Source organism: Strongylocentrotus purpuratus, unplaced genomic scaffold (genome assembly GCF_000002235.5).
Source record: "Strongylocentrotus purpuratus isolate Spur 01 unplaced genomic scaffold, Spur_5.0 spur5_scaffold_10, whole genome shotgun sequence".
NCBI lineage: Eukaryota > Metazoa > Echinodermata > Echinoidea > Camarodonta > Strongylocentrotidae > Strongylocentrotus > Strongylocentrotus purpuratus.
In genome coordinates, this window is record NW_022145595.1 from 15,028,808 (window position 1) to 15,045,220 (window position 16,413).

A 16,413-nucleotide genomic window follows, 5' to 3' on the forward strand; every position below is an offset into this window, starting at 1 on the left:
AAAGTTATGAATTACTTTTAAGTAGTATTAAATTATGCTACAATGAAACCGAAGGAAAAGGGATAAGGGAATATTGATACCAGAAGTTTAAAAAATACTTTTCGGCTCCAAAGTACAATTTTAAGTCAGGATGTGCTTTGTCAAACACAAAAACAAATTAAATATCAATCAAAGAATATAACAACGAATATTGCTTTACGACAGAGATTCATTTTGCTCTCATTAGAGTAAATCGCCAAAACAATGAGCCAAATCGAAAAAAATCAACAGTGTTTCTGTATTCTATATTAATCTTTGATTTTGTAGTACCAATCATATAATAAAATATCAAATAGAAAACAATTCAAGAAGTATATAATTTACGTACATTTTACGAATGCACATACTATTCAGATAGAGGGACGTACGTTATTGTTATATTGTTATAATGTCCACTGTAAAATCTATCTGAGAATGGGCATCTTCTCGTTTGGTCAGTAATCACATAATAAACAATATACATGTAATATGACCCATTATAGGCCCATATTAGAATAGAGCTGGAGCAGAGAGGTATATAGAGTGTGAGATGGATTACAGTGATACTTTGATAAAATACAACTTCCTGTGACGAGCAAAAGCAAGCATGTCTGGAGAGAGGGAAACCAAGTAACACCAAGGATCTTCAAGCGTCAGATTAAGTACATTGAACTCAACTCTTTCCTTCAGGTTCAGACCATCAAGGTCATAGAGCCTGATCACCACGTTACCCTTCTTACGATCAACACTCGCTACATACACCCTGTCCTGCTCATCCACGGCAGCATACAGGAGGACATCGTTTGGAGCTTCTAGAGACTTACCAGCATTCCCATTCCTGTCATAGACTGTCACCACGCTTGGATAACATGAACACGTGACGATCAAACCCGACCTGGTAGCAGATACCTGGGTCATGTTGTGTTTTGTTGAAACAGTGTGTTTGAGAGTGGATTCAGTCGGGTCATAGATGTAGACTTTCTTCCCATTGTTAGCGATGAGGATTTCATCAGAAGGACTTCTGTTTAATCTTAGAGGATCGTAATTGCTATTCACGTGGATAGTTGATTTCCTGGATCCATTGGGATAATATATGTGTACTTCCCTGGGCCCCATCGATATGCATAACGACCTGTCTTGTTGAAACACAAGATCATAACACTTCTTATTAGTTGGTATATTTGCATACTGCTCTTGTTTACCAGCTGAATCAATGGTATCTATATCGTGTGAATCCCAATATCCGATAGCCACACCGTCATCAGAGTACTGGGTCATTCCATGCATGCATCCCCGTAGATCTACACATTGAATGACTTGCAACTTGTGATCTGATTCTGAGATGCTCCCGAGGTCAAGACGAGTATCATATGCAGGCTTGAACCTCGTCTCCTGTGCTTTCTTCGTAATGGCTGCCGCAGAAGTGTTATCAGTAGCCTCCCTCAGCATGGCATCCAGCTCCTCACAGAGCAAGGTATGAGCAGACAGACTGTCCGTCTCAAGACGACCCAGTCTGTCATTAGCTACCAGTGTTATTGAACTACAAATACTCTTGATCCTCTGTCGATCCTTGGATTTCAAGACGTTGAGTTCGTCATCAAAATTCCGCTTTACTGCATTGATTTGCTCGATGAGATTTCGATGATTTTCTTCAAGCTCTTTAGCCTTGATGCTGTAGGCTTGACTGACATCATTCAGTAGTTTCTGCACGGCAGTGAATACTTCATTACGTTGCACTTCCACATTCTGAATGTTCTTCTCCAGTTCTGATTTCTTAGTGGCACATCGCTGGACTAGGTCGTTCACCTGAACAAAAGAAATAAAAGAGAATTGAAGAAGAAAACAAAAATTGTTAAATGAGATGTAAGCCATTTACATCGAGCTGGTTTGAAAATTAAACACCAGCTGATTATTTGCGTGTTACGAGCCGGACGTTGTTGCCTCAAAAGTACATTTTGGGAACATGAATGCGGTCCCTCCGTTCCCGGAGTGGGGGGGGGGGGGGCTCCTCAGTAACCATTTCTCCTTTCATACAAATGTTTCTTCATATTTATAAAGAATAGCGTTTTGAATTTTCAACAAAAGAAAGAGAAAAATAGTTTGCATTCCTTTTATTTGGTAGTATTGGATTTTTTAACCATGTGTTTTAAAACACAGAAGCAGATTTAATATATTTCAAATTGAAGCATGTTTAAGGTTATCATTTTACTTAAGACATAATAAACCTCATTTAAAAGTGTTTCTATAATGTTCAGGATTATATAATTCGACAGAAAATTTATTATTACGCGAGGGAATGTAGCGACCGAGCGAAACTATTGCTTCTGTGAAATTGAAAAGTGTAATCAAGTATCGTTTAAAGATGAAGTTGAGTTCTGGTCAAGCGATTGCATTTCGAAAGAAACGGTGTGGAATCGACCAGAAAAGGTTGATCATCTAGCATATAAGAATTTGTGTGTATTGCAAGGTTCTGGAATCATCAAAATGATAACAAATTTGACCAAGTCTTGGTAAAGTTACAAACACTGTACACAGAAAGATGTATATGGGACTACACGAACACGTGGCGTAAAAATCCTACCCCCGAGTTATACGATGTTACATGACATATTTAGAATATGAAGGCATTTGAAGAGCCATGCTTTTCAGGGAACATGTCTTATCTGATGTTCTTCCACACTTGCATAATAAGAATGATAACGCTCATAAATTATTTTTCACCTCTTTCCAGAACTCAACCTTCTCTTTAAATACCACGGAATATCCCAGCCTCCTTCAAAATAATGATTTACATAAGAGTGAGTATATGGAACCATCAGAAAGAGCTCCATGTCTTGTGAGAGGGGTGACAAAAGTCTTGTCCCACCCACTTTACTAGAGAGAATCAATTGTCTTCACTCCTTACCCGCTTCAAGAGCATAATATAGTAGACGGAGTTTGTACAATGATAAGAAACATTCCAACTATTAACTTTGCGAGGAAGCCTAATGACCGAGAGGAAATAGATAGCTACAGTGTATTTGGAAATTTGAAACCGTATTTTACAGCACTTAAAAGCCTTTCTATTTCGTAATATTATCAATTGTAATTGTGCTACTGTCTTGCACGTCGGTGGGGCTTGTTGTTGGTGAAATTAATTGGGGTTTTCCATCGTCGTTGGATGATTTTCGCCATAATTTGAGCAACCCGAGGCCTTTGCCTTCTCCCCCTTTATAGGGGAAAACTCTACCCAAATACAACGTTGCCTTGGCGTCGAGTTTTTTTGTTTTTATTTTATAGCTAGAGCAGATTGCCATACATCGTATACATCACAGCTAGTTCATTTGTTATTGAAAACATGAAAAGTGAGATCACTGTATGTTGCATTTTTAAATATATTTTAAGAACTATTAAAAGCTAATCGATATACGGCAAAATTGTGCCTTGTAAATCGGGGAAAATAATAAGCCCCAACCTTAATAGAAAAAATAGCCTCCTCGCTTTGATGCTTCTGGAACATCTGGAAGAAAGTGTGCATCTATTAATGTGCGAGAGAGAGTAGCGAACGAAAGAGAATTTTCGAATTTGGAATGGGGACTCTTTGATTTGTAAATTAGAACCTCTTTTGTATGGTTATATGTGACTGCAAAATTGATGATGTCGAAAGTTTTTGTCTGGCAAGGGAGCGGAAAAAGCAAATCCTCCTCTGTATTTAAAGATATTTTGTCTTGGGAAGGTAAGGGAACAGAATCAATTTTGCTCCACCCCCGATAGAGGGAATAATATGACCCCTATAGCTTTTGCTGCCTCCTGGAGACAAGTTTTCTTAGTATAAACACAGGATTTCTGTATTTTCTAAGGGATGGCAGCGACCAATAACTGAGTAAATTTAGGTTTTAGAATTGTTAAATTCTGCATTTTAGAGGTCTTATATGCCAATAGGGCTTTGCTGCAAAGTATTTATTGTTAATAAGGGGGTAAAAGATTGCCACCACCCTTTGATAGATAATAGAGACTAAAGAGAGTATGCTTCCATGCTTGCGGTGTCTACATTGGAAACATGGTTAGGACACATAATAAACACCTATGTCGTCACTTTGGGCGCGTATGGTACCTTCCCCTATCGGAATTGTATGAGTACAACTTGTCAGGCCGAAGCTAAACGCAATAATGCTTTGTCAAAATGATCCCACTTACCTTTAGACGTAACTGCTTCTCGAAGTCAGCCTGATTCTTGATGTTGTGATTTTGATGACCGACGATCACGCACTTGAGACAGACATGGACCTTACAGTCCTCACAAAACATATCTTTGTTCTCTTGTTCGTGGATGCAGCACTTCTCGGATAGATGACCAATACTGACCTTCCCGTTGTTGATATCCTGTATGGATATAATATCATGACTTTTATAGGCTCTAAGATGTTTATGACAATCCAGACACTTATCACAAATGTAGTTATTACATGTACAGCAAAATGAGACAGCATCTTGCTGAACCATGCAAGCAGTGCATTTCGGACGCATCTCAAGGACAGCGTTCATCCCTCCACACTCGGCATGGTAATTGTCTACAAGTCCGTTGACAGTCATATTGATGAGGAAATCATCGACACGGTTCGCAGATAACTTGGTGATCTTCCTGCAGAGAGGACAGATCATGTGATCGAGATCCTGGTGGGACAGGTCATAGTTCTTGAGACATTTCCGACAGAAGGTGTGTCCGCATAAAGTCAAGATGGTTGCCTCGTCGAAGATATCAAGACATAGTGGACACGTCAGGTTCTCTAAAGAGCTTGGTGCTTTCTTTTCCTCAGTCTTCTCAGCCATTGGTACAAATATCAGATTTCTGGCTTATTACAAACACGAGCTCATTCTACGTCTATATCCAATTGATTTCCAATAAAACCTAAAAGTCTGATATCAGCTGACGTGTACCAGAAGCCAATACTCAGTTCATGCAATCTCTAACTATATGCAGTAACGTAGCAGACTTTACCAATATTCGACTCTACGCAACAATTGCGTCCTAACTGCATGCAGTTCTGTACCAAGTTCTCACGTTGATTATATAAAATCTGTGTCGAAAGAGGTGCGTCTAACTTTGATCAGAAGTATTAATTCTCTATTCAAATGTGTACGTGAATACAAATCATAGGTTATAATGGTAAAATCACACTTGAGTAGATCTACTGTGCATATATGCAGTTTGTGCATCCTATAAATAGCAGTGGGTTTTCCCACAGAGAGCGCTCGCAGCGTATAAGCACCTTTGAACTTTATGGCGGTATTCATCATTTTTTTCTATAGAGGGCGACTTATGTAGGTTTTCAGTAGTTTTTCGGCGGTGGATATAATATTATGTTGGAGATCCACTCTAGTAGAATCTTCGATGTTAGAGCATTTTATTTGTCTTCATTACTCTGTTTAGAAGGGTAAAGGATCAGAACTACATTTATATTTCACCCCTTCTTTCTCCACTATTCTTCATTTAGCTCCTTCCACTTTTCTCCTTCTATACATCTTTTTCATTCAATAATTCCAATTCTTGCGCAGAGATTGCTACGAGGCTATACAACGTTCCTATATTTCACCACTTTCTCTCTCGTTAAAAACCTCATGATTTAGGCTGTAACCATGAACATGGGAATCATGTCTGTCTTAAGAGCTGATGATGTAAAAGTGATATCAAATTGAATATGTTATTATAGCTCCTATTGCACCGAAATACGGTTTATTTGAAAAGAATTTTACATAGACCCTACAACATGAGTCCATGAAATAACGAATTCATTTTACTGTTATCATCATTCTGTCGGTTATAAATTTCTATCTTTTTTTCTTTATTTTATTATCTCTCTCTCTTTCCCTCTCCCTCCCTCTCACACACTCTATTTTTTTCTTTTCTCTCTCTCTCTCTCTCTCTCTCCCTGTGTCTCTTTATCTCATGCCTTTTTTTCTCTCTCTCTTTCTCCTATACATCTTAATTGTACTAAAGTATATATTACGCGCAATTCCGTCGACGAGTATCTTGAATATTGATGTGTCTCTTTCAAAATGTTAATTTGTTAGTTTATATATGCCCTTCAATTCAAATTTTACAGCGTATGGACAGGAAATGTGATCAAAGCTGATAATAAGGATCAATATAACGGAATTCTACGTCTTCTTGCATTGATAGATTTCTTTTATCACCTCAATAACGACTAAGCAATTAGAAATCTGCAGTTTTGTTATACTCAGAAAATGTGCTATTCTTGTGATTTTAATTTGGATAGGCTTACAGTAATAACAACAGGATACTTACTGAACATATATCAATATCACATACAAGTATAATATAGATCTTCTAAACATATATCCAGTATAATATGTCAACAATACTGTGTTTATACAAAGAAAAATAAACATTGTTAATGTAATAATATAGGCAACATTTAGAGCGTATACATACTCTCAATAACTATTTCCAATGATAAGAAAGTTATGAGTATTTTAAATATGACATCACTAAGTTTATGTGCATCTCATATTGGCAAATTAGTCAGTGGATTGTGACTAATAACTCTCCCGTCTGTCGTGTACAAAATATAATATATCTCTTTCTCGCCTAAGCGCCTTCTCCCTTGGAGCTCTATATTATGGATAGGATATTGTTATAGGTACTATTAAGAGAATAGACCCTCCTGAATAATTACATTGTGGAAATATTGTCTTAGTCACTTTGAGTGTTGGATCGAATGGGCAAGTTGCCCGCAGCTACAACACAGAGACATAACCGATTCAGCCTATTGAAAGATCCTATATCTGCAGTGATTAAAACTTTAGACAATTCATAGCTTTCCCATTTTTGTCCGATTTCAGTCAACTTTTATGATGTTCCCTTGTCCTCTAGAGTGGTTTGATATAATTATAAAGGTTGGATTTCCCTGTAAAGGGACTTAGTAGCATTGTTCAGATGTGAGATAGTGGTGCTAAGGTAGTGAACTCAATACTAGATGTACAATTAAAGACAATCTGAAATTTTTGAGTGAAAACGGACCATTATTAACGATAGAAATTGGGAAAAACTGATCCGATCGAATCCTTAATTCTCCCAACTATATTATTACAATTTAATTACATTTTAGGTGAATGTAAATCGTCACAAAGCAATGAATTGGCTCTATATACCATTCCGGACATTTAAGTGTTGACAGATTTTTGTATAGCCTTTTTATGACCTACTTTCAAGGAAAAACGGTTGGAAGGTGTTAGGATGTGTTGCACAGTGACACCTTCATAGAAAACCATAAATATCTTGGTGGTTTGAAGATTTTCTCAGAATTTTTGCCTGTTACAGGGTAAGTACAGTAGAAGGAATAAAATATAAGTAACATTTCATACAAAAATTACACAATTTTTTCATCTACCTTCAACAATGTTACCGAGTCACAAAACTTTGTAAGAAACAGTACCGGAGCCAGTAGTCTGTCCCGAAATAGTCCCACTGTCCCCATACAATTGACCGAACAAACTTACTTAGAATATCCATGCTATCTACGAAAAAATGTCAACCTGAACATAGTCCTCGGGTTTGGTCCCCGAAAAGGGAATGCAAGTCGAACACATTGGGTCACCGCATCTATACCCATGCACCAAACTTTGTCAGGAAGAAGTTGTAGGGACATTATCTCGACACAAAAACTGATAGAAAAGAAAGTCTAAGGTCGGGATTGGTTCTATAGAGGGCGACTTATTTAGGATTTCAGTAGTGTATATATTGTGTTGGAGATCCACTTTATTAAAATCCTGGATAATAGAACAAGACGTTTTTGTTTGCTTCCATTACTACAATATATTTATTGGAGTAAAGGACGGCAACTACACTATAGCTACACCCCCCCCCCGTTTCTCGACTATTCTTCCTTTATGTCCATCCTCTTCGTCTTTTTATAAATTGTTCTTCACCACATGATAGCAAACAAACCTGTCATATCATCAGTCCCCAGAGCATACCATTTAACGGCTTTCCAGAAAGGGTGCAAAATAAACACGAAGGATTTTTGTAATGGAATGCAGCAATAAATACACCACGGTCCTGTAAGGCTTTTAAACAAATTCGACTTGATGTATTAGCCAAGTACAATGTAGCATAACTACGAAGAGTAAAATGATATTATGAAATGAAACCAAAACAGTAATACCAATAACTTGACAGGATGACCCTTGACAGCTGAAAAGCTTTTTGTACAATGGGGGTCTTTTTACAAAGTCAGTACTAATAATTTGTTAATTTAAAGAAAAAAGTAATTAAATTAAAAATCAAGAAATAGAAGCAGAAACGAAATAAATTTCTTTGAAGGTTATCAATATTATATCAATTTTCAAGTTATACATTACGATATCAGATTACTTGCTTCTCTTTCTTGCGTCTCAAGTGATAGAAACATAATTATATATACCTCTTACATTCAACTTCAAAGTCTCTAAAATTATGAATTACTTTTAAGTAGCATTAAATTATGCTACAATGAAACAGAAGGAAAAGGGATAAGGGAATATTGATACTAGAAGTTTAAAAAATACTTTTCGGCTCCAAAGTACAATATTAAGTCAGTATGTGCTTTGTCACACACAAAAACAAATTAAATATAAATCAAAGAATATAACAACGAATATTGCTTTACGACAGAGATTCATTTTGCTCTCATTAGAGTAAATCGCCAAAACAATGAGCCAAAACGAAAAAAAATCAACAGTGTTTCTGTATTCTATATTAATCTTTGATTTTGTGGTACCAATCATATAATAAAATATCAAAGAGAAAACAATTAAACAATGCAAGAAGTATATAATTTACGTACATTTTACGAATGTACATACTATTCGGATAGAGGGACGTACGTTATTGTTATATTGGATAATGTTCACTGTAAAATCTTTCTAGAGAATGGGCATCTTCTCGTTTGGTCTGTAATCACATAATAAACAATATACATGTAATATGACACATTATAGGCCCATATTAGAATAGAGCTGGAGCAGAGAGGTATCGATAGATTGTGAGATGGATTACAGTGATACTTTGATAAAATACAACTTCTTGTTACAAGCAAACGCGAGCATGTCTGGAGAAAGGGAAACCAAGTAACACCAAGGATCTTCAAGCGTCAGATTAAGTACATTGAACTCAACTCTTTCCTTCAGGTTCAGACCATTAAGGTCATAGAGCCTAATCACAATATGACCCTTCTTACGATCAACACTCGCTACATACACCCTGTCCTGCTCATCCACGGCAGCATAAAGATGGACATCATCTGGAGCCTGTAGAGACTGACCAGCATTACTATCCCTGGCATAGACCGTCACCACGCTTGGACTGGTGTATTTACATGAACTCGTGACGATCAAACCCGACCTGGTAGCAGATACCTGGGTCGTCATGTTGTGTTTTGTTGAAATAGTATGTTTGAGAGTGGATCCAGTCGGGTCATAGATGTAGACTTTCTTCCCATTGTTAGCGATGAGGATTTCATCTGAGGGACTTCTGTTTAATCTGGGAGAATGGTCATTGCTAGTCACGTGGATAGTTGATTTCCTGGATCCATTGGGATAATATATGTGTACTTCCCTGGGGCCCATCGATATGCATAACGACCTGTCTTGTTGAAACACAAGATCATAACACTTCTTATTAGTTGGTATATTTGCATACTGCTCTTGTTTACCAGCTGAATCAATGGTATCTATATCATGTGAATCCCAATATCCGATAGTCACACCGTCATCAGAGTACTGGGTCATTCCATGCATGCATCCCCGTAGATCTACACATTGAATGACTTGCAACTTGGGATCTGATTCTGAGACGCTCCCGAGGTCAAGACGAGTATGATATGCAGGCTTGAACCTCGTCTCCTGTGCTTTCTTTGTAATGGCTGCCGCAGAAGTGTTATCAGTAGCCTCCCTCAGCATGGCATCCAGCTCATCACAGAGCAGGGTATGAGCAGACAGACTGTCCGTCTCAAGACGACCCAGTCTGTCATTAGCTACCAGTGTTATTGAACTACAAATACTCTTGATCCTCTGTCGATCCTTGTATTTCAAGACGTTGAGTTCGTCATCGAAACTCCGCTTTACTGCATTGATTTGCTCGATGAGATTTCGATGATTTTCTTCAAGCTCTTTAGCCTTGATGCTGTAGGCTTGACTGACATCATTCAGTAGTTTCTGCACGGCAGTAAATACTTCATTACGTTGCACTTCCACATTCTGAATGTTCTTCTCCAGTTCTGATTTCTTAGTGGCACATCGCTGGACTAGGTCGTTCACCTAAACAAAAGAAATAAAAGAGAATTGAAGAAGAAAACAAAAATTGTTAAATGAGATGTAAGCCATTTACATCGAGCTGGTTGGAAAATTAAACACCAGCTGATTATTTGCGTGTTACGAGCCGGACGTTGTTGCGTCAAAAGTACCCCTTTAGCGTACATTTTGGGAACATGAATGCGGTCCCTCCGTTCCCGGAGTGGGGGGGGGGGGGGGGGGGGGGGCTCCTCAGTAACAATTTCTCCTTTCATACAAATGTTTCTTCATATTTATAAAGAATAGCGTTTTGAATTTTCAACAAAAGAAAGAGAAAAATAGTTTGCATTCCTTTTATTTTGTAGTATTGGATTTTTTAACCATGTGTTTTAAAACACAGAAGCAGATTTAATATATTTCAAATTGAAGCATGTTTAAGGTTATCATTTTAATATAATATACTTCATTTAAAAGTGTTTCTATAATGTTCAGGATTATATAATTCGACAGAAAATTTATTATTACGCGAGGGAATGTAGCGACCGAGCGAAGCAATTGCTTTTGTGAAATTGAAAAGTGTAATCAAATATAATTTGAAACACAACGGAAAATCCCAGCCTACTTAAAATTAATGATTTTCATAAGAGTGAGGATATGCGAGCAACATAAAGAACTTCATGTCTTATGAGAGGGGGTGGCGGAAGCGTTGTCCCATCCCCTTTACCCGAGAGAAGCATTGATCTTCTCATCGTACCCGCTTCAAGCGCATTATATAGTAGACAAGAATTGTACAATGATAAGAAACATTCAAACTATTAACATTGCGAGGAAGCCTAATGACCGAGAGGAAATAGATAGCTTCAGTGTATTTGGAAAGTTGAAAACGTATTTTACAGCACTTAAAAGTAGGTATAGCACACCAAAAATAATTACAACAAACACATGTTATTTGATGGTTGCAAATGAACAAGCTTTATGAAAGCTTCAAAAAACAAAAAACAAAATTAAAATCGGTCAATGCGTTGTGATTTTATACCATTTTTTCTTATATCGCAAAATTACCGAAAAACCTGCCAAAAATGGTCAAATTGGCAAAAATGGCATAATTCGACAAAGTTGACAACTTAATTCATCACTTTCTTGGACACAAATAATAAATTAAATTATCAGACACTTAAATATCATCTTTGTGGTAAAAAATACAAAAAGAAAATTCTTATAGCTATTACCGTTTTTAAAACAGAAGCCAACAAAATAAGTAATTTTTGCCATTTTTGCGAATCTGCAGATATAAAAAAGTTGGGAAAATAATAAGTCCGCCTAATTAATATGCGCATATGTAATCAAATCAAAACCGAACATGATACATCAGTGAAACCTATGTATATCAGACAGGTATGGAAATATATTTCATTTGAAATTTAAAAAAATCATGAATATTCATCAAATATGCAAATTAGGTCATCTTAGCTAATTATATATTCGCGCACTCATTATGCAAATTAGGAAAGTCAAACTGTTCATTTTTGGGGCATTTTTAAAATCATATATTCATAGATCATTTTTACACCAAATATTAACCTTAATTTCCAAATATTTTTGCAATGCCAATAAAATATAGCGACGGAAATTACTATTTCCTCATGTGTTTCACAAATTATTCAGAAAAGTCGATCATATGCTAAAAATGTGTAGACTTTTACCTACATCACAGTATATTTGCCGATTTAAAAGATGTCAGATTTGAGGATTTATGATGATTTTCCGAGAAACCATTCAACAGGCCATAACATTCCACAGGGACTGAATTTCAGAGTAGCAAAAATGTTGGTGACCCCAGGACCAGCGCTCAAAATACACGGGGGCGATGGGCGATTCGCCCTCGTGAGCTCCATAATCGCCCCCCTCAGGTTGCTCACTGGGGCGATTGCAAAATTAAAAATCGCCCCCGTGGAATTATAAAATAAAGATTATGTTTTCTGATATAACTTTAACACAATATTGAGTATCAATTTTCAAACGTTAAACCAATGAAATGGAACTTAGATGGCGCTTTCTCTCCCATCCGATATGAGTATTACCGATACAAACAACGGAAGCTCGCAGTGCAGCTAGTAGTACGGCCGTTAGCAGTGGCTATACTGCGCCGGTATTACCGGTGTGCACGCTGACGCCCAATATCTGCTGGAGCTGGAGACTATTGCGCAAGGATTGAAACGGGAGAAGTTTTTCGTTGTGAAAAGTGTGAATCCTCTGAAATCTGGTGATTCTAAAAGACCAGCAAATGATGTAACTCGGCCAGTAAATCAATATTGAGAAGAAGAAGAAGACCAAAGATGTTGCAGGGGCGGATCTAATCCGATCTATGCAGTTTAGGGGGTTTAATTTACCCCGCTCTCCCCCTTGGGCTGCCAAGTGAAAATGTGATGTGCATAGAAAAATGCTATCATGTGTCCAGACCTACACAGTATTAGTAGATGTCAGTAGATGCCAGGAAAACATCACTCACGGGGGTTCAAAATAGCAACAACAAAAATCGCCTCGCCGCTATGCGGCTCGTGGACGATGCTCCACATCGTATTTGGGTTACCCCCCCCCCCCCCCCACCCTTAGCAAAAAGCTAGTTCCGCCCCTGTGTTTTGGAAGGATATGTGAAAGACTAAAAGTAAAAAAGAATGTAAATAAGGTTGCTCCGAATAATGAGGAGGAAGTATATGTGCAGAACGGGAAGAAATGGAGAGAATGTCATCACGGGGATAAAAGTCAATAACAGCTAAGTAACAAGTAAATTTCTAAGAGGGAAAATGCCGACTTTAATGATAATGATAAAATACCAAGGAATTTAGGAGTTTCATGGGTACCAATTCAATGGAAATTTGTATTAAAGAGCCCCCGTCGGCACTAAAAGAGCCCCCGTGAGAAGGCTCACGGGGGCTCTTTTTTGGGGGGGAAGAGCCCCCGTTGAAAAAAAATTAATTTGAGCCCTGCCCAGTACAGTTGTGGCTACCTTGAGTGTAAATAACAAATTGATTTAATGAGTGAAACACATGAGGATAAAACATTTTTGTAGGGGAATTTTATACATTGAGGTGCAATTTCACCACGCAGAATAGCAGCGCAAGTCAATGGGCGATCAGCGGGCCATGTCACACATGGCTGTAAAGACAATTTTCTGATTAAATAATTAACATATTTCCCACATGCCTATAACAATAAAACTACACGGAATTGTGGTTAAAGGTATGCTTGAAATATATGTGAAATACAAATTGTAAAATATTGTTTAGTTTTTTAAAAATACATTTACAAAAATTGCTATTTCTACCAACTGACTGCTGTTGTGTGTGTGTGTGTTCGCGGGGCAGACTGTTTGCACAGGCAGTGTGATCACCCTAAAAGCCTTTCTATTTTGCAATATTATCAATTTTAATTGTGTTATTGTCTTGAGCGCCGGCGGGGGCCTTTGCCTTTCCCCCTTTTTAGTGGAAAGCTCTCTCCGAGAACTTTGGGGCCTTAGCGTAGAGCTTTTTTGTATTTTAAAGCTACAGCAGATTACTAACCATCGTTATACCACACAGCCATTTCATGTGTTACTGAAAACATGAAAAGTAAGATCACTGTATGTTGCAATAAAAAAAATATTTTAAGAACTATTAAAAGCTAATCGATATACGGCGAAATTGTGCCTTACGGTAAAGGGGTGGACAATTATAAGCCGCCACCTTGATAGAAAAAAAAAATAGCCTCCTCGCTTTGATGCTTCTGGAACATCTATTAATGTGCGAGAGAGAGTAGCGAACGAAAGAGAATTTTCGAATTTGGAATGGGGACTCTTTGTTTTGTAAATTAGAACCTCTTCTGTATGGTTATACTGCAAAATTGATGATGTCGAAAGTTTTTTGTCTGGCAAGGGAGCGGAAAAAGCAAATCCTGCTCTGTATTTAAAGATATTTTGCCTTGGGAAGGGAAGGGGACAGAATCGATTTGGCTCCACCCCCGATAGAGGGAATAATATGCCCCCTTTAGATTATGCTGCCTCTTGGAGACAGGTTTTCTTAGTATAAACACAGGATTTCACTTCTTTCTGTATTTTTTTGAGGGATGGCAGGGACCAATAACGGAGTAAATTTAGGTTTTAGAATTGTTAAATTTTAGAGGTCTATATCGGATAGGGCTTTGCTGCAGAGTATTTATTGTTATCAAGGGGGGAATCTCATTTTGCCACCACCATTTAATAGATAAGAGAATATGCTTCCACGCTTGCGGTGTCTACATTGGAGACATGGTTTTAGAAACATAATAAACACCTCTGTCGCCACTTTCGGCGCGTATGGTACCTTCCCCTATCGGAATTGTATGAGTACAACTTGTCAGGCCGAAGCCAAACGCCATAATGCTTTGTCAAATAATCCCAATTACCTTTAGACGTAACTGCTTTTCGAAGTCAGCCTGATTCTTGATGTTGTGAATTTGATGACCGACGATCACGCACTTGAGACAGACATGGACCTTACAGTCCTCACAAAACATATCTTTGTTCTCTTGTTCGTGGATGCAGCACTTCTCGGATAGATGACCAATACTGACCTTCCCGTTGTTGATATCCTGTATGGATACAATATCATGACTTTTAAAGACTCTAAGATTTTTATGACAATCCAGACACTTATCACAAATGTAGTCATTACATGTACAGCAGAATGAGACAGCATCTTGCTGAGCCATGCAAGCAGTGCATTTTGGACTCATCTCAAGGACAGCGTTCATCCAACCATCAACACGGTTCGCAGACAACTTGGTGATCTTCCTGCAAAGAGGACAGATCATGTGATCGCGATCCTGGTGGGAAAGGTCATAGTTCTTGAGACATTTCCGACAGAAGGTGTGTCCGCATGAAGTCAGGATGGTTGCCTCGTAGAAGAAATCAAGACATAGTGGACACGTCAGGTTCTCTAAAGAGCTTGGTGCTTTCTTTTGCTCAGTCTTCTCAGCCATTGCTACAAATATTATGATTTCTGGTTTATTACAAACACGAGCTCATTCTACGTCTATATCCAATTCATGTCCAATAAAACTCAAAAGTCTGATCAGCTGATGTGCACTAGAAGCCAACAGTCAGTTCATGCAAGCTCTAACTATATGCAGTAACGTAGTAGACTTTACCAATATTCGAATCTACGCAACAAGTACGTCCTAACTGCATGCAGTTCTGTACCCAGTTCCAACGTTGATTAAACTATGTGTCAAGAGAGGTGCGTCTAACTTTGATCAAACGTATTAATTCTCTATTCAAATATGTACCTGAATACAAATAAGGTTATAATAGTAAAATCACACTTGAGAAGATCTACTGTGCATAATATATGCAGTTGGTGCATCCTATGAATAGCAGTGGGTTTTCCCACAGAGAGCGCTCGCAGGATATAAGCACCTTTGAACTTTATGGCAGTATTCATCATTATTTCTATAGAGGGCGACTTATTTAGGTTTTTAGCGGTGGATATAATATTATGCTGGAGATTCACTCTAGTATAATCCTCGATGTTAGAGCATTTTATTTGTCTTCATTACTCTGTTTAGAAGGGTAAAAGATTAGGACTACACTTATATTTCACCCTTTCTTTCTCCACTATTCTTCTTCCACTTCTCTCTTTCTGTGTATACATGTATATTAATTTTGTCATTCAATAATTCAAATGCTTGCGTACAGATTGCTACGAGGCTACAGCCTTCCTTACAGTATATGATTTGTATGAACAAATACTTCACCACTTCTTCTCTGGTATAACAAATGTTATGACTAAGGCTTTAACCATGATAATGTGAATCATGTCTGTCTCAAGACCTAATAATGTAAACAGGGTTATCAAATTGAATGTGCAACTATAGCCCGTATTGCCCTGAATTATGATTTATTTGAAAAAGAATCTTGAATGGACCATAGAACATGGGTCCATGAAATAACGAATTCATGTTACTCTTATCATCATGCTGTCGGTTATAACTTTGTCTCTTTCTTTCTTTATTTGATTTGATTTGATTTGCTTTATTTATTTCTGTTTGATTTTCTTTTTCTTTTGCATTTTTACAAATGTATAACAAATAAACATTGTAAATTTACACATG

General features: G+C 37.6%; 2 protein-coding genes across 2 annotated transcripts; both read right to left on the bottom strand.

Moving 5' to 3' along the window:
• Positions 1-278: 278 nt before the first annotated feature.
• LOC586935 lies at positions 279-5,143 on the bottom strand. The gene is made up of 2 exons (XM_030979605.1): positions 4,195-5,143; positions 279-1,824 (listed from the first exon to the last, which is right to left on the bottom strand). Exons 1-2 carry the CDS (start codon positions 4,825-4,827, stop codon positions 574-576), a joined length of 1,884 nt encoding a protein of 627 aa, XP_030835465.1. The 5' UTR covers positions 4,828-5,143; the 3' UTR covers positions 279-573.
• A 3,908-nt stretch (positions 5,144-9,051) lies between these two features.
• On the bottom strand, positions 9,052-15,282 carry LOC115918213 (E3 ubiquitin-protein ligase TRIM62-like). The gene is made up of 3 exons (XM_030980135.1): positions 14,995-15,282; positions 14,707-14,892; positions 9,052-10,314 (listed from the first exon to the last, which is right to left on the bottom strand). Exons 1-3 carry the CDS (start codon positions 15,280-15,282, stop codon positions 9,052-9,054), a joined length of 1,737 nt encoding a protein of 578 aa, XP_030835995.1.
• Between the last annotated feature and the right edge of the window lie 1,131 nt (positions 15,283-16,413).